This window comes from Drosophila virilis, chromosome X (assembly GCF_030788295.1).
Source record: "Drosophila virilis strain 15010-1051.87 chromosome X, Dvir_AGI_RSII-ME, whole genome shotgun sequence".
NCBI lineage: Eukaryota > Metazoa > Arthropoda > Insecta > Diptera > Drosophilidae > Drosophila > Drosophila virilis.
In genome coordinates, this window is record NC_091543.1 from 4791178 (window position 1) to 4812377 (window position 21200).

The 21200-nt window shown below is 42.8% G+C and overlaps 7 protein-coding genes across 33 annotated transcripts; 4 read left to right on the plus strand and 3 right to left on the minus strand.

Moving 5' to 3' along the window:
* The first annotated feature begins 585 nt into the window (after positions 1 to 585).
* LOC6634422 (cytoplasmic dynein 1 intermediate chain) lies at positions 586 to 9872 on the plus strand. Of its 27 annotated transcripts, XR_011417402.1 has the most exons (11): positions 586 to 728; positions 1157 to 1460; positions 1530 to 1676; positions 1857 to 1987; positions 2377 to 2439; positions 2823 to 2843; positions 4416 to 4463; positions 6683 to 6838; positions 7247 to 8169; positions 8234 to 9108; positions 9170 to 9872. XR_011417402.1 is itself a non-coding variant. In XM_032433377.2 (10 exons), exons 2-10 carry the CDS (start codon positions 1306 to 1308, stop codon positions 8585 to 8587), a joined length of 1998 nt encoding a protein of 665 aa, XP_032289268.1. In that variant the 5' UTR covers positions 586 to 728; positions 1157 to 1305; the 3' UTR covers positions 8588 to 9872. The 27 variants fall into 27 exon arrangements, 26 of the variants coding, with proteins under 26 accessions (XP_032289268.1, XP_032289269.1, XP_032289275.1 ...); XM_032433377.2 differs by having other exon boundaries at positions 8234 to 9872; XM_032433378.2 differs by having other exon boundaries at positions 6686 to 6838; positions 8234 to 9872.
* Positions 9822 to 12154, plus strand: AnxB10 (Annexin B10). The gene is made up of 4 exons (XM_002057897.3): positions 9822 to 9955; positions 10030 to 10741; positions 10807 to 10988; positions 11957 to 12154. Exons 1-4 carry the CDS (start codon positions 9944 to 9946, stop codon positions 12011 to 12013), a joined length of 963 nt encoding a protein of 320 aa, XP_002057933.1. The 5' UTR covers positions 9822 to 9943; the 3' UTR covers positions 12014 to 12154.
* Positions 11901 to 14298, minus strand: LOC6634411 (TIP41-like protein). Its single transcript, XM_002057896.4, has 5 exons — positions 14148 to 14298; positions 13731 to 14068; positions 13441 to 13660; positions 12527 to 12685; positions 11901 to 12452 (listed from the first exon to the last, which is right to left on the minus strand). The coding sequence occupies exons 1-5, from the start codon at positions 14157 to 14159 to the stop codon at positions 12363 to 12365; spliced, it is 819 nt and encodes a 272-aa protein (XP_002057932.1). The 5' UTR covers positions 14160 to 14298; the 3' UTR covers positions 11901 to 12362.
* A 152-nt stretch (positions 14299 to 14450) lies between these two features.
* Positions 14451 to 16523, plus strand: LOC6634410 (xaa-Pro aminopeptidase 3). Its single transcript, XM_002057895.4, has 3 exons — positions 14451 to 14995; positions 15065 to 15875; positions 15934 to 16523. The coding sequence occupies exons 1-3, from the start codon at positions 14663 to 14665 to the stop codon at positions 16344 to 16346; spliced, it is 1557 nt and encodes a 518-aa protein (XP_002057931.1). The 5' UTR covers positions 14451 to 14662; the 3' UTR covers positions 16347 to 16523.
* Positions 16486 to 17898, minus strand: LOC6634409 (uncharacterized). The gene is made up of 4 exons (XM_002057894.4): positions 17741 to 17898; positions 17405 to 17570; positions 16709 to 17333; positions 16486 to 16632 (listed from the first exon to the last, which is right to left on the minus strand). Exons 1-4 carry the CDS (start codon positions 17790 to 17792, stop codon positions 16534 to 16536), a joined length of 942 nt encoding a protein of 313 aa, XP_002057930.1. The 5' UTR covers positions 17793 to 17898; the 3' UTR covers positions 16486 to 16533.
* Positions 17899 to 18850: 952 nt separating this feature from the next.
* On the plus strand, positions 18851 to 20309 carry LOC6634408 (ribokinase). Its single transcript, XM_032433373.2, has 3 exons — positions 18851 to 19143; positions 19214 to 19762; positions 19903 to 20309. Exons 1-3 carry the CDS (start codon positions 19088 to 19090, stop codon positions 20213 to 20215), a joined length of 918 nt encoding a protein of 305 aa, XP_032289264.1. The 5' UTR covers positions 18851 to 19087; the 3' UTR covers positions 20216 to 20309.
* Positions 20310 to 20526: 217 nt separating this feature from the next.
* LOC6634407 (translation machinery-associated protein 7 homolog) lies at positions 20527 to 21154 on the minus strand. The gene is made up of 2 exons (XM_002057892.4): positions 21042 to 21154; positions 20527 to 20973 (listed from the first exon to the last, which is right to left on the minus strand). The coding sequence occupies exon 2, from the start codon at positions 20968 to 20970 to the stop codon at positions 20776 to 20778; it is 195 nt and encodes a 64-aa protein (XP_002057928.1). The 5' UTR covers positions 20971 to 20973; positions 21042 to 21154; the 3' UTR covers positions 20527 to 20775.
* Positions 21155 to 21200: the final 46 nt, after the last annotated feature.

The following is a 21200-nucleotide window of genomic DNA, read 5'->3' on the forward strand; positions in this document are numbered from 1 at the left end:
TGTGCGTGTGTGTGTGTGTGTGTGTGTGTGTGGGTGCCACAAGTCTCTCTCTCTGCCAGGTCAGGCAAACAATTAACGGGTAATTACGGAAAAGGCCGCTTAATATGCCAATTGCACACAGCCCACAATTTACCGTTATGCCGCGTTGCATGAGAGTCGCACAAAATGACAATGAATTCAACAAGTTCTCGTTAGCTTTCTATTTCCACTTGCCCATTTTAATGCTGACGGGTTCTTATGATTTCACTTGACAGCCAAATGCGTAAAGCATTAATTAATGTTACCAAGAAATCAGCGTGCTTAAACGTGTTTTGCTCAATCGCTCAACAAATAAAAGCATGCAGTTCAAACTATTGAATTGACTATTTTCAAAGTTGGCGCAGTTGCAGGCGTTGCCAGATCAATGCAGTCGGACTTAAAGTTCAGTGTTGCCACGCTGACAATTGCAATATATGTGCATGTCCAGAATTTTACACATTCAAATTAAGCGCCACCGCTGGCGTTGCTACATCGATAAAATACGATATCAAGTGCCGCGCTGTATACTTACAGCCACTTAACATTTGCAGTATTTTGTGGTATATCGATTATTTGGTAAATTTCATTTGTTGCCTACGGCCACACTGGCGCTGTTCACAAAACATTGCAATCGCATTTTCAATTGGATTAAAATGATGATTTAATTGCAATCTGTGCACATTTAATTAGTCCCAGAACAACATAAAAAGGTGCGCTATTAAAACATGTATTGAGTTTTGAGTGTTGTGCGCTGCCTAACTGTTCATTGAGTTGAGGCAAAAAATTTGGGCACACGAGCAAAAAGTGGAAAACGACGTCACAGCGACAGCGCTGCCACCAGCTATTGCTGCTGCTGCGCCGCCGTCATCAAATCTTGTGGTTGCCCCATTTGACTATTGATTTTTTTTATTTTTTTTATTGTGTGCTGAAAGTTTTGTCGGCTGCATGAATAGTGCATTTATCCAGTGAAAATAACATAATTTGCATATGTGTGTGTCTTTTGTTAAATTTTGGCCAGTTATTATTGTTGGTTGTTGTGAAGGTGACATCATCAAGCAGCTGCGCTGACCAATATTGGTTACAATTATTAATGGCCCAAAGTGATTCATTGTTCTATTGTTGTTCTTTATTTCTGCAGCTAGCGTAGCGAAAGCTGCTTTCGAACTGCACTTGTAGTTGTAGTTGTTGTTGTTGTTGTTGTAGTAGCACAAACTAAGCAACACACACGCCTTACGTGCCCGTACTGCATCGGTTGGAACAAATAGCGAGCGTTGCCACACCTCAAAAATGGATCGCAAGGCTGAACTGGAGCGCAAGAAGGCCAAATTGGCAGCACTGCGCGAGGAGAAGGATCGACGTCGCCGCGAAAAAGAGATTAAAGACATGGAAGAGGCAGCCGGACGCATTGGCACCGGCACCGGCATTGACAAGGATCAGCGCAAGTATGTCAACAACAATATATACAAATGCCTGATCAGCTTAATAGCTTATAATGTGTTGTGCCCTTGCAGAGATTTGGATGAAATGCTGTCCTCGCTGGGCTTTGCGCCCGTCTCTGAGGTGCTCTCCTCGTTGTCTTCGGCCAATTCGCTGACATCCGATAATTCCAATACACAAACGCCAGATGTTAGCCTGCAGGCCAACGTCAACGGACAGGGGTATATAAAATTAAAGCAAAATTATTATAGACAACCAATTTGGGCAATTCCAGCGTCGAGCTAAAGTTAAACAAACGTTGCTTCTTGATGCGGCTTTGCTCAGTCTGGAAATGTCCATTTGTATAGCATATTTCGATGCCAACTGAAATTTGGTTTGTTTTTTTTTTTTTTAACAAACAGCAGCGCCGGCAAGAAACAGCCACTGAATCTGAGCGTTTACAACGTGCAGGCCACAAACATTCCACCAAAGGAGACACTCGTCTATACGAAACAAACACAGACCACCAGCACCGGCGGACACGAGCGTGATGGTGCGTATGCGCTCTAAGAACTACTTGCATATATAAAATATATATATATAAATATATATATTGCCCAATGCTAGCTAGTGTATAACCCATAACCGAATCATGCATACGTATGGCTACACTCTCAAACAGTTTCCATAGTTTCTACTCTTATTCTTTTCAAATTGTTCTGTGTGCTCCTTTCAAATTGTATATATATCGCCTTATTTATTAACCGTCTTCTGTACGCTCAAAATGCTCTCTCTCTCTCTTTCTCTCTGCCCAAAGCTAATTCCCAGAATCCCAATATTGATTTGCCACATTTGAGTTGTTGTGTGTTGTGCTTTTAAATGAAATTTGATCAAATTATAGAGCAAGCATTTAACATAAGTGAAATAAAATAACAAATACAGTTCTTTCTTGCCACTCATCGCCTCTGTCAGGATATATGGAGGACTGGTGGCGTCCACGTAAAGGTATTATATATAGTTTTAAGCAGACAGCAATCAAATTTAGACAACAGCACACAATTCATTATGGTAACCAATTTAAAGCTCTCTCTCACTCTCTCTCTCTCTCTCTCAAAATATATTATGCTATAGCTATATATATATCTGATTTATAATTTTCACATATTCATCGTTTCATTGATTTTGACGTTCATTCTTCATAGTTAATTGTTTTGTTTCATATTGTTAATGTTATTATTATGATTATTAATTGTTGCATTCGCTGCTTTCGAACACAACGTATTTTGTTTGTATTTAGGCATTTGTTTGAGCGCATTTAATAATTTGTCTATTTACTTTTTCTTCCCCCTTTTTATCTGTTCTTGGTACGCACGCAAAAAATGCTGCAGCTCATGCTACGGATTATTATGGTGAGTAGTTGTTGACTTTTTGTATCTAACTACTTAAAATATTCCTGCCCGCGAATCCAAGTAGAAACTATCGTATACTCTCTCTCTATCTCTCCCCCTCCCCCCCTCTCTCTAATATATATATATATATATATTTGCCTTCCGTTCTCTCCCACTCTATCTGACTATGCCTTCCCTCTCTTGCTCTTCCTTGTCTTGCTCGCTCGCTGTATGTAGTTACTCGCTACCTTTAAGCTCTCGTTACCTATTACTCGCTACCTTTTAGTTCTCATTGCCTATTACTAGCTACCTTTTAGCTCTCGTTACTTATTACTCGCTACTTTTTGGCTCTCGTTACATATAATTCGTTAGTCTTGTGCGTATGTAGTTTCTATCTATAGTGCTTGAAAAAAAAAACCTATTACTCGTATATATATATATTCTAGAAATTGCTTTTTACGGCCTATCGGTACAATATTTCCCATATTTAATTTATTGAATTTGCAATTAATTGAGATTTATGTTACCAAATGTAGCGTCTAGACGGCATAATCTGACATTCAGTTTGTATCAGCATTTATAGTCTATTTTTATATATATATTTCTAAAAAATATATATGTATATATTTCAACAAACTCCACCCAATTTATAAGTTTTTTTTTTTATTATTCCATTAAGTAGTTGACTTTTTAAGTTATTTTTTTTTTATAATTATTAATTTTATATATATAAAAAAAATATTCGTTTTTATAAGAACCAAAACAGAAACAAAATTACCCAGAGCTCGCATTTTATTTTTGCGTATAACCGTATAACAGTTTCCATTGCAACTGTTATACACTAGTCGTATTTATTCATTTATTGACAAGTTTAGCCTGGTTTATTCTTCAAATTTTTTGTTCTTAGCATAAAACTTATTTATCGTAATATTCATAATATCTCTAGACAACTTTTCCCAATGCAAGTATCGAGTATATATATTTATATATATATATATATATCTATCGATTTGATAAACTTAAGTCTTGAACAAAATGTAAACCAGACACACACACACACACATACACACGCATACAACACGAATGCATGTAAAAGCACTGAGAAATATCATGTACTCTATAATATACCGTACATATATATCTATATATATGTGTATATCAGTTATAAACTTAACATTGTACTATAATTTATAATTGTCGCCGCTTTCGTTCGACAAATGTGCTAATTATTTAATATATATATCTTGTTTGTTTTTTTTTTTTTTTATCGAAAAGCCATGATTTATGTTCTCTTTATATATATATATATATATATATATATAAAAGACGTTAAACATATTCATATAAACGGTTGCTTTTATCGTTTCGTACATCATCTTATGTTGTTTGCCTTTTGTTCACGAAGAAAACTGCATACCCGATCAATTTCAAGGGGGGCGGCTGGTACGTTGAGGCCAAGTTGTTTTTTTTTTGGGTCTTGATTTCTTTTGTTAAAACGAAAGTATAGAGAAAAAAGTGCAAGACAAACTAAAATCAATCAAAACTAAAATTGTGTACATGTACAATATATTTATTTCTTTATATTTCTTCAAGATGAATACAATCTTAATCCGGGTTTAGAGTGGGAGGATGAATTCACAGGTAGGTACACCCAAACAAAAAGGCCTTTCGCAAACAGTGACGGGAAATCGACATGAAGCAAAATAGGAACGTACAAATTCTAACTATAACGCGTACAATAATGATAATCATTAAAAATATATTTAAAGCCAATTCAAATCTGAACATGAAGATATAAAGTTATATACATATATATATACCTATAATCCATCAACATGAACTTCGCGCTGGCTGACACACTCTAGAAACACACACAGACACACACACACACACACACACACACACACAGACACAGACATACATATACACAACCTACCTCTCTCTCGCTCACTCGCTCTCTCTGGCTCCTTGTCTCCAATAAATTACCGTTACACGCTGTACAGTCAACAAAATCTACGCCATTTTGCCTGCCTGCCTGCCTGCCTAATGTGTTCTCTAGCATCATATCAAAATTGTTATAAAAACTCCAACAATTCTTTCATTTTGTGCATTTTGTGTGTACCTAACCTCAATTTCAATAATCATTTCATCGATCTATTGCCTATATATACATATTATAACTGCGTGCGACTAACGTTTGTTTCATCCAAAATTGCTAACATAACAGACCCGAAATTTTACGCTAGTTACAGATTGTCTCGCTCTTTGGTTGGCGTCCCAGTTTGTCCCTCTCTTTCCCATATCTCTCCCTCTCTCTCTCTCTCTCTCTCTCTCTCTTGGGCTCTCATGCTCGGCGCAGTCAATCACACACATACACACACACACACATCCACTTCAAGCTCTCCTTATCTGTACCCCTGTCTGTCACTCTCGCTCTCTCTCTCTCTCTCTCTCTGTCTCTGACTCGCTCACTCTCTCAACAAGCACAGCAAGCGAAGCGCGTCGTAGGCGGCTCTCTTTAATGTACCGTTAACAACTGTGTTAACTGTTAACCCACGGCACAAGATATCAAAAGCGACCTCTGTTGGCTGTTTATGTTAAATGTTAAAAAGATAAAACCAAAACCAAAAAAAAAAAAAAAACAAAAACAATAAATCTAAAAAAAAAAGAATAATTATATATATATATATGTAATATATACCTAGCATAAATACATAATTTTAAGCGCAAAAATTTATAAACTGGGTGGAGAACCAAAAAAAAAAAAAATAATAATAGAAAACAAAAATAACTGAACAAATGTTAATTGATACACGAATTAGTGAAGCAAGAAAGTGTTGTTAATAGAGTTTAAACCAATTACGTAATACATAATAATATTACTTGAAATATGCCTCTTATCTCTCTCTCTCTCCCTTTCTCTCTCTCTCTCTCTATTTCTCTATATCTATTATGCTGCTACACTACATACATGCATATATGAATATATATATATATATATATACACACACACACACACATGCATACATATTAACGGCGTATGAGATAATAGGAAATTGTAAATTTCTTAATTTTAAATATATATATATTTTAATTTCTTTTTCTTTTTTTTTTTTAATAATTTTTAATTGGCTTTGTGTATTGAGTTGTATGGTGTAAAGCGTAAAGCACACTAACAGCATCTAGTGCATAAATTGACACACACACACACACGCACACACACACACACACCATGTACCTAATAAAATTCTTGTGTTTTTTATTTATACAAATCTGCGACTTATGAATAAAACACAAGTGCAAACGCGCGTGTGTATGTGTGTCTCTCTCTCTCTCTTTCTCTCTCTGTCTCGCTCTCTCCCTTACCGTACCTCTCTATCTGTATCGCTCCCTCCCGTTCTCTTTCATACACTCCCACACACAGCTGTGTCGAGTCCAATTAGCACATGAAGAATTCCAATTGTGCGTTCTCTTATTCCGTTAATCGCCCCGCTACTCCGCTCTTTTCCAACACTGCTAATCTCATCTTATCACAAGCCACACACTCTCACACGCACACAAACACACACACACACACACACACAAGAAGCCCTGTAATAAAGCCAAAAAAAAAAAGAAAAGAAAAGAAATAACGAAATTTTTGCAAGAAATGACAGAGACAACATGCAAAAAAAAAAAACGTCACGTTCAACCGTTAAAGCGCCCGTTAAAAAGCAAATTGCAGCTAAACCAGAAAAAAAGAAAAGAAAGAAAAGAAAAGAAAAAGAAAAAAGTAGAATTGTTCCTGTTCTGTCGATTGTCATGTTCCTTTAGCTGTGTTAGTTTTATACCTTAAACAGTGCTTGCATTTGATGCCCAAGGAGACGACGAAGAGAGCTCGCTGCCCCATCTGGATCATGGCTTTAGTTCCAAGCTGCCGCCTGGCTATCTCACCCACGGACTGCCGACAGTCAAGGATGTGGCCCCAGCCATAACACCGCTCGAACAGAAGAAGGAGCAGGAGGAGAAGAAGGAGGGTGAGTACAAAGCTCATCTATAGCTAGAGATGTGCACGTGCTAACTTCTCAGCACGAAATGCTCTTTATGCATATCTATCACGTGACACGGAAGTTTTAAACTAAAAAGAAAAAAAGTTATGATCGCCACACGCTCACGAGCAGCATTCAGTTCACAGCTAGAGATGTGCACGTGAGCACGCACGAGCATGGAATGCTCGTAGTATTAAGCACGACTCACGCACATGCACGAACACATCTCTACGCGTGACACGTAAAAGTTATGGAATATCATTGAATTTTCGTGTCACGAACACTGTTCATAATATTCGCTCACGAGTCACGCGCAATTCCATTTAGCGATGGGCGCGTGACACGCAAACGTATGGAATTACACGATATAATTCATAAATCGTTCACAATTTGCAGTCAAGGAACTGTCGGAGGAGCAAAAGCAAATGATCATATTATCGGAGGACTTTCAGAGATTCGTATTGCGTGCCGGACGCGTCATTGAGCGCGCCCTCTCCGAGAACGTGGACATCTATACGGATTACATTGGATGCGGCGACAACGAGGAGGCGAACGATGAGCGCTCCCACGCCCGCCTATCGCTGAATCGTGTCTTCTATGATGAGCGCTGGTCAAAGAATCGCTGCATCACCAGCATGGATTGGTCAACGCATTTTCCGGAACTGGTGGTCGCCTCCTATCACAGCAACGACGAGAGCCCCAATGAGCCGGACGGGGTCGTGATGGTCTGGAATACAAAATTCAAGAAGCAAACACCGGAGGATGTCTTCCACTGTCAGAGCGCCGTGATGTCCACATGCTTTGCCAAATTCAATCCCAATTTAATACTCGGCGGCACATACTCTGGCCAGATTGTGCTCTGGGATAATCGTGTCCAGAAACGCACGCCCATACAGCGTACACCCCTGAGCGCTGCGGCGCACACACATCCCGTCTATTGTCTGCAAATGGTGGGCACACAGAATGCCCATAATGTCATATCGATATCGTCGGACGGCAAGCTGTGCTCCTGGTCGCTGGACATGCTATCGCAGCCGCAGGATACGCTCGAGCTGCAGCAGCGCCAATCGAAGGCGATCGCCATCACATGCATGGCCTTTCCGGCCAATGAGATCAACAGCCTGGTCATGGGCAGCGAGGATGGCTATGTCTATTCGGCATCGCGGCACGGCCTGCGTTCGGGCGTGAACGAGGTATTCGAACGGCATTTGGGTCCCATAACGGGCATCTCAACGCATTATAATCAATCGTCACCGGACTTTGGTCATCTGTTCCTAACCTCATCGATCGATTGGACAATTAAGCTGTGGTCCCTCAAGGTGAGCGATCCGTGTGCATCCTACCGAAGATTTTTTTATTGAATTGCCATCCATTCGTTTGCAGGACACCAAACCCTTGTATTCGTTTGAGGATAACTCCGACTATGTCATGGATGTCGCCTGGTCGCCCGTTCATCCCGCTCTATTTGCTGCTGTCGATGGTAGCGGTCGCCTTGATTTATGGAACCTCAATCAGGATACCGAAGTACCGACAGCATCAATCGTTGTCGATGGTGCGCCAGCGCTGAATCGCGTCTCCTGGACACCATCTGGCCTCCATGTGACCATCGGCGATGAGTCCGGCAAGCTCTATGTCTACGATGTCGCTGAGCATCTGGCGCTGCCGTCGCGCGATGAATGGTCCCGATTCAATGCTACCCTCAACGAGCTCAAGATGAATCAGAACGACGAGGTCTAATCCCAACGTTTACAGAATTACAGAACAGAGCACGTTTTCGTCTAAGCAAAAATCGTTGGTGTGCATTGCCAAAGGATGTGGGTGGGGGGCGTATACTTATATATATATATATATATATATATATCTATACATATTTATATATATATATATAAATGTGCTCCAATTTTCCATTGATTGTGTTAAGAGCTTGGCTTTAATTTTGTACGCGTTGTAATTCAACTCGTTTTCTATCATTTTTTTTTTTATTATTTTATCAAAGGCTACCGCTTTCCACCCATATTCCACCCATATTCCGCAATGCGACCAAGCTAAGAGCTTAAAAGAGCTTTTTGGTTTATTCCTACTCCCGCCACGCCCCCGCCCCCTCCTCCACAACGTATTCAAGTTAAGTTCATCAAATGAAGTTACACTGAGAAAAACAAAAACCAAAATATGTATACATATGTATGCGATATATGCTTTAAACGATTTTGGTTTAAATGCGAAACGTTCTTTTCAAGCTCTCCGCCTAAAAATCATTGGTATTTGTAATTTATTTGATATATATATATATATATATTCATATATTCTTAATATGTTTAGAACTGATTTCATGGCTTTCGGTTCTGATTGATTTTGCCCCCACGAGCTGTGTATAAAAGGAGAAAATTCAAGAAAATGGCAAACAATACTTATTTGCGCAATGATTTATATAATATGCAACAACAACAAAATGATACAAATATATATATATTACATATACATATATAACGCGATATTTACAAACGCGTGCATGAAGCGAACAAGTTGAGAATCAGAAGAATGACAAAACTGTAATTGAATTGTAGTATATTAATAACTCATGCAAGCGACAACAACAACAATAAAACGAGATTAAATAAAGATAATATATATATATATATATATAAGTATGTGTGTGTGTGTGTGTGTGCGTGTGCGCTATCTATTTATATCTAGCTAATAATTTGTGTGTATCCAATGATTCATGCAATTGGCATGCGTATTGCATTGCCATTTGGGCCGAAGCCGTAGTTAAAGCGAAATTAAAAGCTTCATCATAAAAGCTCTCGACGTCGACAGCAGCAGCGGCAGCAGCAGCAGCGACAGCGACGCTGTCTGTGTGCAGTCTGTAGCGAACGGCGGGTGGAGAACAACGTAAAAGAAAACTGAACGAAGCATTTGCAATTGCAGCAGCAGCAGCAGCAAGAACAACAACACAGCTGCACCGAGAAAACTGAACGAGCCAGTGTGAAATTGTTGGCAAAAAAAAAAAAAAAGAAACAAACAGTTTTAACGTATTTAACACAACTAACCCAAAAAAAAAAACAAAAAAAAAAACGAAAAGCAAAACGAGAAATGGATTACAAGGTCAGTACTTCGTATGCAAATTGAATCGATAGTTTTTGGGGCTAAAGCATATTGCGCTGACTCATCGCGTACAGGCCGTGCCGTGCGTTGTGCCGCGCAGCCCCTTCGATGCGGCCAGCGATAGCCAGGAGCTGCGCGCCGCAATGCGTGGCCTCGGCACCGATGAGGAGCAAATAATCGAGGTGCTCACCTCACGTAGCAATGCCCAGCGCCAGTTAATTAGCGCCGCCTACGCTGCAGAATTCGATAGAGATTTGATTGATGATCTGAAGGATGAGCTGGGCGGCAAGTTTGAGGATGTGATTGTGGCGCTGATGATGCCGCCCGTGGACTATCTGTGCCAGCAGCTGCACAGCGCCATGGCCGGCTTGGGCACCGAGGAGTCAACACTTGTCGAAATTCTCTGCACCAAAACCAACGAGGAGATGCAGCAGATTGTCGTCAACTATGAGGAGAAATATGGACGGCCGTTGGCCGAACAAATGTGCAGCGAAACGTCCCGTTTCTTTAGACGTTTGCTAACGCTGATTGTGACCGGCGTGCGAGATTCGTTGGATACGCCCGTGGATGCGGCACAGGCCAAAGATCAGGCGGCACAATTGTATGCCGCTGGTGAGGCTAAATTGGGCACCGACGAGGAGGTCTTCAATCGCATCATGGCCCATGCCAGCTTCCCCCAGCTGCGACTGGTCTTCGATGAATACAAGGAACTGTCCGGCCAGACCATCGAGCAGGCCATCAAGCACGAAATGGCCGATGAGCTGCACGAGGCCATGATGGCCATCGGTATGTTCGCATCCACATCCATATACCATTGACCACCAATTCCAATCAATTCCAATTGCCCGCAGTGGAGTGCGTACAGTCGCCGGCGGCGTTCTTTGCCAATCGCCTGCACAAGGCCATGGATGGGGCCGGCACCGACGATGCGACGCTTATACGCATCATTGTCAGCCGCTCGGAGATCGATCTGGAGACAATTAAGCAGGAGTTCGAGCGCATCTATAATCGTACGCTGCTCAGCGCCATTGTGGTAAGTGCTTAAACCAAATATTTCTACCACCTTTTAATCCATTTACAACTTTTGCTTTATGTAATTCCCCTAATACTTCATCTACTTCTTCTTCTTCTTGTTGTTGTACTTATTGTTCTTGTTCTTGTTGTTGTTGTCTTTGGTGCTAGGACGTAAGTATTGCCCAGTCCAAATAGGGTATCTGCTAACCAAAATTCCAGCTAACCTGGGCACCTGGGCACATTCCAGAGCCACATCAAAGAAAAGCTGAAGAAAAACAAAGAAAATTTAGCAAGGCTTGCTCCGATTCGACCGATCCGATTCGACCGTTCCGACCGATCCGATCCGATTCCGCCATAACAGAAAGAACAGTTTTAAGGGCTTTAATCGAGGGTTTAGCTTGCATAGAAATAGATCCAGGATTGACTATATATATATATATATATATATGCTCTATGGGTTCGGCCCATTTCATGCCAGATTCCGAACAGGAGTAGAAAAACCACAAATCGCTCGAGTTTCTTAATACAATTTATTTGTGTATATGTATATGTATGTAGATATAATCTTAAAGAGCGTAGCTAAAAGTTACAAATTGCTTTCATATTTCAATTAAGGCCTTAAATATTATACGTTAGGTGACACACATTGCGTAACATGATTTATGCTTAATTTATGCAAATTTTGATTCAAGCAACAAATTCATAATTGAAAAGAATTTGCTTGCAAACACTGTTTGTGCGTGAAAACGTTACAAATAGTGTTGGAAAGCGTTCAATGATCGCTTTTCATTTTGGGTAGATTTTGTTGTTTTGAGTAGATTTTCTTTGTTGTTTGGTTCTTGATGCATGTTTGCCCGGTCGGATATGCCCGTATTTTATTGTACGGTCCACACATATTTCAACTGTTCTCATTTCTTTTTTTCTTTCTGTGTTTTTCCTGTTTGTTTTTTTTTTTTTTTTTTTTTTTTTGTGTTTTTCTGTTTGCAGTCGGAAACGTCGGGCGACTACAAGCACGCTCTGGCCGCGCTGCTGGGCGGCGCCTAAGCAAAACCTGGCCAAAAGCAAATCAACTATACGAAATTATCATAGATGCTATTTAGCCAATTATAGTATTTACGGTGTCCTTTGCGCAGGATGCTCGCTTTTAATGTTTGTGGCAATAAATTACACACGCTAAACACTAAACCAGTTGCTACTACAAAATTTATCAACTTAAACATTTAACAATCAATTTGCTTTCAATACACTGGCTGACAAGGATCGGCTGATGCCCACATGCCTTCTGGAAGGTTAATACTACTACAAAAAAGGTGATACAAAAAAAAAAACACAAGCAACAGACGACGCAGTGAAATGAAAAAAAAGAAGCGAAATGGAAGCCCAAAAACTCGAACTATTTAAAGTATAACTTGTGCAGCTCCTTGGTCTTTACGGGTAGAAAATTTTGCATTTCATCGGGATTCGTCCAAAAGCTAGTCGAAGTCTGCAAGCAAGAACATTAGCAAAAGTGTGTGTGCGTGCGCGTGTGTGTGTGTGTGTGTGTGTGTCTAGCTGTACCTGTAGCTCCGAGCAGGGCGCCTCGCGATGTATGTACTCCCTGAGTATGTAATCATTCTCGATCTCCCAATGGAAGCGCGTGTCGTGCATCCGGATGAGCACATCGTCGATGCGCAAAAAGTGACGCAGCAGCACAAAGAAACCGGAGGGCATAACGCGCTAAAAATAAACACAACAAAATATATAAAGTGAATCGTAAGTAAGCCACACAGTTAACAACAAACTATTCCAACTAATCTAGCATAAGCCTTACTTCCAAAACTAACAAAGTATCAGATCTTAGATTGATTTTTCCTCCAAACATTTATACAATATGCCTATCTGATCTTCACAAGAATTTGAACAACTCTTACGTTATAAAAAGCTACCAATATATCCCAAGAAACAAAAGAACTGGGACAATTGTTCCTATAGCAGCTATATGATATATTAGCAGGGTATATCTGGGCCTTGCCCGTGGATTGTTTCCAGATTTCGATGCCAAATCGATCTAGAGGCCAAATCATGAACAAGAAGCCAAACCTTCTGAAAATCTGATGAGATTCGAACGAGTTATGGAAGTGTCTGATTTTGATTCTATATAGGGTATTTGAGTGCTCTCCTCCTCGATTCTCAAGAATCTAGCTGCGCTCTACATATATATGTGTGCATGCATATATAGAAGGCAATGCAAGGGTATAAAAAGTTGTTTATAGAAGAACTTAATTGTTGAGCGATCTGAGGCAGCAGACTTCGGCTTAGGTTCTGCCTGCAACAAAAAAGAAGCTTAATCAAAGAATCTTCAATAAATAGAGAGAACGTGAATTGCATGGAAATGAACAGACGAGCAGGCAGACAGATGTAACTCGTTATATCGATTATGCAAATGTATCTGGCCGGGGTTGGGGTCTGGGGCTGAGGCTGAGGCTACTCACAATACGAACGCTCATCACGGAAATGCCATGATCATGCAGCTCATCCTCATAGAGTGTGAGATCATGATAGAATAGAATATTTTCGCGCTGCATTAGCTTCATTTTGTTGAGCGTCTGGTCTGTCAATTCGGAGCGAAACTTATCATTTAATGTGCCCTGATATGTTGTTGTAAATGTCCAGTCAAATGGCTTGTATTTCTGCTCCATGTTCTGCTCGGCGCTGCAATCACATTAAGATTCTTATAAATCACAAGCTTGTTGAGTGTAATTACGATTATATTCGGGATTACCGCGTCTCGCGCCACTCCTGAGCGCAGGCCACCTCCAAGGCGGCCTGTTTGCCGTTGGCAACGAGAGCCAGCGCGTCCATCGGCTTGAATTCCATAATGGCGCCATCTTTGTGCTGGAGCACCAGTTTGTTTTTGTGGAACACCATGTCCGGCAGATGTGGCAGCTCCAGTGAATGTTGATAATTGCATAGATCACAGCGATTGGCGTCGTCCTTGTCGCAGCACTTGTCGCTGCCCAAATGGCACATGCTCTTCAGTATGTGCGACTTCTCGTAGCTGATGGACCAGTCATTGAAGCGTATGGACTCGTAATCCACCGGCAAACGGAGCACTCCGCACTGCAGTTAATACGAAAATATATATATATATATATATTTATATATCGGTTTGCCTGTCTGTTTGTCTCGCGTTTCTTACTTCATTTGCCATTGCTATTGCGGTGGTATAGGTGAGAATTGTATCACTAAAATAATGCTCATATATAAAACGCGAATAATGCGGCAGTGTGTTGTGTAAATCTGTATCGATTTTTAAAATCCTTTGCGAATTTTGTCATCGATATATTTTTGATAATGTGCTAAATTTCAAAGTGAACACGATTGCGTATTGCCAAACTCAAGTGTTTAAACAATTTACAAATCTACATTTTTATATAGAATCATCAAAGAAGCAGTCGCCAGAGTTTTAATAGAGAATAAATGTTGATTTAATGCAAAAGTATCGCATTGCAGCGATACATCGATACGTCGATACATCGATAAGCTGTTTGTTCACATCTCTAAAGCGTAGCGGCAAATGTTTTGTTTTTGTCAGTTATTCCATTTGCTCATGTTTGCTATAGATTTACAAATTTCGTGCCATATACTAACAAAGCGAAGCGAACGCACATCTAAAACAACTAATTAAAATTGCCACTGCCGAATATCGTTATTATGATTGCATTCAAACGCCTGCCACGTTTCTGCCTGCTGCGCGCCCTTGGCACCAAGCCGAAATTCTCCACATATACGGCGCCCAGAATGTGCAAGTCGCAAATAACTGCCGAGGAGGTGCGCGGCGTGGCCGATGCTCTCAAGAACGGACTGCGCGCCCTCGGCCAGCCGACAAGCGCAACGCATCCGCATCTGATCAGGCCCAACGAGCTGGTGCCCGGCGTGGGCCAGGCCGAATTTCAGACGCGTCGCTCTCAGCTTATGCAAGGCCTGCAGGCCTATGCGGGCAGCTTTGGCGATGAGTTCAATGGCCGCACCTCCAAGTCTCACATGGTATGGCCTAGCTAAGCTGTTGAAAGTCTAATTGTCTAATCGTTGCTGATGCCATGTATAATTCCTTAGCTGGTCATTGGTGCGGCGTCCAAAAAGTATATGAGTGGCAAGATACCGTATGTGTTCCGTCAGAGCTCAGACTTTTATTATTTAACCGGTTGTCTGGAGCCGGACTCGGTGCTTCTGCTGACCATTGATGATGTGGGCACGGTACAGTCAACGCTTTTTATGCGACCCAAGGATCCACATGCCGAGCTCTGGGATGGTCCACGGACTGGGCCCGATTATGCTGTGCAGCTCTTTGGCGTCCACGAAGCACAACCCATCGACAATTTCCAACAAACTCTGGCGGCACGTATCGCCCAGCTAAAGCCACATTTGTGGTTCGATCTGAAGCAATCGGAGCTGCCCAATGTGACGGATGCGATGCTGCAGGTGTGCAACAACGAGCGCACCCAGCTGCTGCCCGTCTACACGTTCGTGGAGAATATGCGTCTGATTAAATCGCCCGCCGAGATGCAGCTAATGCGTCGCACCTGCTCGATAGCCTCGCATGCCTTCAACGAGGTGATGGCCGAGACACGCCCGGGCCAATCGGAACATCAGCTATACGCCTCCATTGACTTTAAATGCCGCATGCGCAGCGCCAGCTATTTGGCCTATCCGCCTGTGGTGGCCGCCGGCAAAAATGCCACCGTTATACACTATGTGAACAACACACAGTTGCTGCAGCCGCAGGAGCTGCTGCTGATGGATGCCGGCTGCGAATACGGCGGCTATACCAGCGACATAACACGCACCTGGCCCGTCAGCGGCCAATTCACGGATCCGCAGCGCACTCTCTACGACATGATGGAGCAGCTCCAAAAAGAGACAATTGGTGAGGCAGCTGACGTTAGCGCCGATCCCTGTTTAAGCCATGATTTTTGTGTTTTCAGAGCTGATCATGCAACCGGGCGGCGAGACGCTGGATCAAATGTTTGAGACGACCTGCTACAGGCTGGGCAAATATCTGCAGGAAATTGGACTAGTTGGCAAGGATCTGACCGATCACAAAGAGCTAGCCACGCAGGGCTACAAGTTCTGTCCGCATCATGTCTCCCATTATCTGGGCATGGATGTTCACGATACGCCGCATGTGCCGCGCAATACACGCCTCCAGCCGGGCATGGTGTTCACCGTGGAGCCGGGCATCTATATCGATGAGAAGCGCACAGATGTGCCCGACGAATTTCGCGGCATTGGCATACGCATCGAGGATGACATACTGATCAATGAGCAGGGTCAGATCGAGGTGCTAACCGCCGGCTGTGTCAAGGAGCGGCGCGCACTGGAAGATCTTTTCAAGTAGTTGCCTTCACGGCTGCCCCAAAATTCCTAGTCATAATTTACTTCCAACTTTTATAACCAATTGTGATCAGATCACGCGCATAACTCCTCCGATCGCCCAGGGCCCATGTACATACACGATAGGTAGTACGAAAGAAACGTAAAGAACAAAATACATTTAATTGTTCAAGTTCATAAATTAGAATCCCTTAAAGCTTGGCAAACACGGGCTTCTCATCTTTGGTGAGCTGTGCGCCCACCGCCTGGGCAAAGTCCTCGGATTGCAGATACAGCTTGTTGATAATACGCTGCAATTGGCAAAAGGGCAAAGGTTAATATAAATCTCGTTCCGGACAAGCAAATGCATAGATATAGATAGCATACAATGTGATCGAGTCCCTCCTGATTGGTATGCTCCAGTGAATAGACCATGCTCTCCTTGGTCGTCTGGACGGCGATGGGACTCTTGCTGGCAATATCCTCGGCCAGCGCAAGGGCGCCGACCACCAAAGAGTCCTTGTCGGGAAATACGCGACTGACCAGACCGCTGCGCTCGGCTTCGGCGGCCTCAAAGCGACGACCCGTGTAGCACAGTTCGCGAGCCAGCGACTGGCTGCCAATGGCCTTGGGCAGACGCTGCAGCGAACCAACATCGGCGGCCATGCCAATGTCGACCTCCTTGACCTGAAAGAAGGCATCCTGTGTACTGTAGCGTATGTCTGCGGCGGTAATTAGATCGACGCCGGCACCAATGCACGCCTGATGCACGGCCATGATGACGGGCTTGGGACAACGCTCGACAGCGCTAATCGAGTCCTGATAGAGCTTAATGGTCCGCTCCAGGACAACACCCTTGCGTGCCACATCCTCGCAATCGGCCAGCTGCTGGCCCATGCTCATCATAGATGACAAATCGATGCCGGCACAAAAATGCTTGCCAGCCGCGGACAGAACAATGGTGCGACAATCCGGATTTATGGCCAGCGTTTCGAAGCAGTCTTTGATCTCGCTGCGGAGCAAGCCAATACAAATGATGGTGATGTATACGTATATATATATATATATGATATTTACACTTACAGCCACATATCCCTGTTGATCGCATTGAGCTGCTTGGGTCGATTCAGCTCCACATGAAAGACGAAGGGCTTGGGCGAACTGATGGCCAGAGTTTTGAACTTGGCGGCGACATCGCTAGCGGCCTGAGCGCTGCTGTTGTGTGTTTTGTTGCGATAGGGCTGCATGGCTGTTAAGGTAAATGGTGCAAGGTTTAATTAGGCTGTTGCAACTGCTGCCAATTGAATGCCACACACTCAGATTCGGACTTTGTACCGGTCGGGTTGGACTCGGGTTTAATAAATCCAATTAGAGTACAACAATTATCCTAATCAGTCAATTTTAGCTGGTCACACTTACCAGCTACTCTGGGTGCCAGTCTAAAAGTATTTGTAAATCTGTATAGCGACATGTTTGCAAATTATTTAAATATTTTCAAAATCAGCCTTTTATATTTAGAGCGGTTGGCTGGCACTTGTTTTACTTTTCGATAACTTCTTAAAACGATACCTTATCGATACCACTATTTTTCAAAAACCATTCAAGTAATCGATATTGCTTTTTAGCACTTTGGCATCACAATGAAATCCAATAAGAAACCTCGTCGGGAATTTTATAGACTACATTTTCGTGATATTATGTGCGATATTGCCAACGGCTCGCGGCGACTAAAAAAAGAACTCTTCAAATCACAAGCAAAACCAAGATTTTTCATTCCTGAAATAACAGCTAAATAACATTGGTGGCATCCGCTGCAATTTTTGTTAGTTTTCTTATCGATAATGAACCTAATCGCTTGAGCAGTTACTCGATAGGTCGAAAGGATACACGATTAATTCAGCTCAAAAAAGCTTATCGCGCGCTTGTGTCAGGTTATTCAAGAAATCAGTGTGTTGCGGCTTTGACGTTCTCTTTTTACGCACCTTCGCGAACTGTGAGGAAATCTAAATTGTCGTCGCCCGCAAACTCAATTACCTCTTTATATTAAGAGGGTCCTTGAATACTTCATTCACTCCCTGGTAGATTTCAACCGTTTAATGATTTGAAGCGTGATATAAATCAACAAAAATCTCGTGCATCTGAAAAAGAAGTGTTAAGCAAACTCTCTTGTGTTGCACATGAAACATTGGTTTGTATTGGTAAAGCTGCATGTGCGAAAGTAAATGCAGCATTGTGTATATATTTTCGTTTATATTTGTTAGTTTTATAAATTGCACTCGTAACCCTTTCAAAAACGATACCAATCGATAATCGCTACCTTAAATTATCGAGTGTGCGCCACTTTAGGAAGCTTAAAACGTTTCTCTGCTGTAATCAAAAAAAAAAGGGAGATGATCTGCGATTTTCGTGTGCAATTAGTTAGACGTTGATCTGCCTTGCCAAGGCTACATACGTGAAAAGAGAACATATCACTTGCATGATTTCTCATAGGCTTGCTTGTTTTTTTCATGCCATAGTTATCGATAGTACACGACACTATTGTGAAGTCACGATCGCAACAACGTCACAATAGACCAACGCGCAGATTCTGCCGGGCAGACCAAAGACGGCGCAGTGCCGCTGATAAGCCGCCGGCGCTGCACTACCAACTATTGCCAATTATCATCCAAGGCAAACACACACAGCACTTGAGATAAGCGCACTGCATAACACACACACACACACACACACACTCACAAACACTTTGAAATTCTGCGCCCTAGCAAAATGAGCGAGCCGCTGGATGTGCTCGTCTTTGGCTCGGCCATCATAGATTTCATCTGGTAAGTGGAACGAAAGTTGCATCAATTTCAATGTCACTGCAGCCGCTACTTTTATACCCACCCCGCCCAGCTACGCACCACGTCTACCCAAGCCGGGCGAAACGCTGCATGGCCACAAATTCCAGACCGGATTCGGTGGCAAGGGTGCCAATCAGTGTGTGGCAGCCGCTCGTCTTGGCTCCAAAACGGCGCTCATTGCCAAACTGGGCGCGGACAGCTTTGGTACCAACTACATGAACCAGCTGCGCGCCGAGCACATCAACGTGGAGCATGTGCAACAGATCCCCGGCCAAACAACGGGCGTTGCCCAAATAGCTGTGTCCGCCGGCGGCGAGAATAACATCATCATTGTGGTGGGCGCCAACAATTTGCTCAGCGCCAACGATGTGGCAAGCGCATCGCAACTATTCGCACAGGCCAAGGTGCTCGTCTGCCAGCTGGAGACGCCCATTGAGGCAACGCTGTGCGCCTTGCGCGAGTTCCGGGGCATCTCCATTTTAAATGCGGCGCCAGCCTTAGCACAGTTGCCGGTGGACCTGCTGCGCCTGCCGACCATTCTCTGTGTCAACGAGACGGAGGCGGCGCTCATCATCGGCGTGAAGAGCATCAAGAGCATTAAGTAAAGAATTCCTTAGCTCAGTTGAATGCCCTTGCAGAGGGCATCAACAATGCTCGGCCAAATCTCTGCAAGGGTATTTAAGCTTAGCTAGCCCATTGATCCTCTATAAATTCTTATAATATAACTTGACCGCTTTCCAGTGAGGCGAATGCGGCACTGAAATGCCTCATCGAGCTGGGCGCCAACACGGTGATCATAACGCTGGGCAAATTGGGCGCTGTTTGCGCTTCAAAGGCCGATCCCATGGCATACGAGCTGGTGCCAGCACCAATTGTGCCCTCTGATCTGGTGGTGGACACAACTGGCGCCGGGGATGCTTTCATTGGCGCCTTGGCACACAACTTGGCGCGTTATCCGGCAAAAGAGCTGTCCGCACACATTTTGGCCGCTTGCACAGTGGCCTCCAAATCCGTACAGTTGCCGGGCACACAGTCCAGCTTTCCGTATGATTAAGAGCAGGAAAGAAGAGTTTTTCCAAGTGCCCGCACGGAATGTACTAACAAATGACGGACCAAAAAAAAAATAAACCAAATGACTTGTAAAAGCACTTCAGCCTAGAGTTTGGCGCGTAATGAGCTAAATTTCAATTTCAATTACATCTGAATGATGTGTCATAGAAATGAAAAGCCAAATTAAGCTTGCGATACCAACAAAATATTTGAGTATCAAGCAGAAAGTCGGAATTTTCGTGCCGAAATGTGGTTCGTGACACGCGGCCATCTCTAGCGCAGGCCTTGATCATTGTGCATAGAATGAATGCGGCATTTGTTGTTTTTATGACAATATTTAATGCGCTATTTGTGTTTAATCGTAAGTATAAAACGAGAAATTAATTGTGTAAACTGCTTAATGCTCAATTTTGGTCAATTTACATAGACGAAAACTGAATTTTTGCAAATGCAATTTTCATAGTGTATTCGGGCATCTGTCTGTCTGTCTGTGTCAGTGTGTGTGTGTGTGTGTGTGTGTGTTTTCACAAATTTCTTCAAATAATAATAGTTTATGCGTTGCGATCATTTTTTGCCCGACTTCTTAATGCCGCCACCCACAAGGGGTCCCTTTTTGGAAGCCTGCTGTTTGGCTGCTTCGAGCGCCTTTTGTTGGTCCTTTTGCTTTTGCTTGAATGCCATATCCTCATCATCGAGCTCCTTGCCTTCCTTCTTGGGCGCCTTCAGTGGCTTCTTTTTACCGCCCTCACGACCAGTCATTTTCTATAATTGAATGTACAAATATTAATTTCTCTTTTTTCTCTTGAAAGCGTAGTAGAATAGTCACGCACTCGCACGTTTTCCCAACTTTTCTATTTAGTGTTGACAAGTGCTCAAAATATACTGAATGTCAAAAACTTTTGGTATGTCGATATTTGTTGATTTTCGACTCTAGAAAAGATAGTGTGACCATTCGACAATGCCGATACTTTTATTTTAAAACCATTTTA

Coding starts and splice junctions, on each gene's coding strand:
- LOC6634410 (XM_002057895.4), top strand. CDS start 14,663: ATGATTGCATTCAAACGCCTGCCACGTTTCTGCCTGCTGCGCGCCCTT. Junction 14,996..15,064: donor GCACCTCCAAGTCTCACATG/GTATGGCCTAGC, acceptor ATAATTCCTTAG/CTGGTCATTGGTGCGGCGTC. Junction 15,876..15,933: donor GCTCCAAAAAGAGACAATTG/GTGAGGCAGCTG, acceptor TTGTGTTTTCAG/AGCTGATCATGCAACCGGGC.
- AnxB10 (XM_002057897.3), top strand. Junction 10,742..10,806: donor CGAGGCCATGATGGCCATCG/GTATGTTCGCAT, acceptor AATTGCCCGCAG/TGGAGTGCGTACAGTCGCCG. Junction 10,989..11,956: donor CGCTGCTCAGCGCCATTGTG/GTAAGTGCTTAA, acceptor TTCTGTTTGCAG/TCGGAAACGTCGGGCGACTA.
- LOC6634407 (XM_002057892.4), bottom strand. CDS start 20,970: ATGACTGGTCGTGAGGGCGGTAAAAAGAAGCCACTGAAGGCGCCCAAG.
- LOC6634409 (XM_002057894.4), bottom strand. CDS start 17,792: ATGTCGCTATACAGATTTACAAATACTTTTAGACTGGCACCCAGAGTA. Junction 17,571..17,740: donor ACTGGCACCCAGAGTAGCTG/GTAAGTGTGACC, acceptor TTACCTTAACAG/CCATGCAGCCCTATCGCAAC. Junction 16,633..16,708: donor AGGAGGGACTCGATCACATT/GTATGCTATCTA, acceptor TGCCAATTGCAG/CGTATTATCAACAAGCTGTA.
- LOC6634422 (XM_032433377.2), top strand. CDS start 1,306: ATGGATCGCAAGGCTGAACTGGAGCGCAAGAAGGCCAAATTGGCAGCA. Junction 4,464..6,682: donor GTGGGAGGATGAATTCACAG/GTAGGTACACCC, acceptor TTGATGCCCAAG/GAGACGACGAAGAGAGCTCG. Junction 6,839..7,246: donor GCAGGAGGAGAAGAAGGAGG/GTGAGTACAAAG, acceptor CACAATTTGCAG/TCAAGGAACTGTCGGAGGAG.
- LOC6634411 (XM_002057896.4), bottom strand. Junction 12,686..13,440: donor CCGTGATGAGCGTTCGTATT/GTGAGTAGCCTC, acceptor GTTTATTTTTAG/CGCGTTATGCCCTCCGGTTT. Junction 12,453..12,526: donor CGCCCTGCTCGGAGCTACAG/GTACAGCTAGAC, acceptor TCTTGCTTGCAG/ACTTCGACTAGCTTTTGGAC.
- LOC6634408 (XM_032433373.2), top strand. CDS start 19,088: ATGAGCGAGCCGCTGGATGTGCTCGTCTTTGGCTCGGCCATCATAGAT. Junction 19,144..19,213: donor GCCATCATAGATTTCATCTG/GTAAGTGGAACG, acceptor CACCCCGCCCAG/CTACGCACCACGTCTACCCA. Junction 19,763..19,902: donor AAGAGCATCAAGAGCATTAA/GTAAAGAATTCC, acceptor ACCGCTTTCCAG/TGAGGCGAATGCGGCACTGA.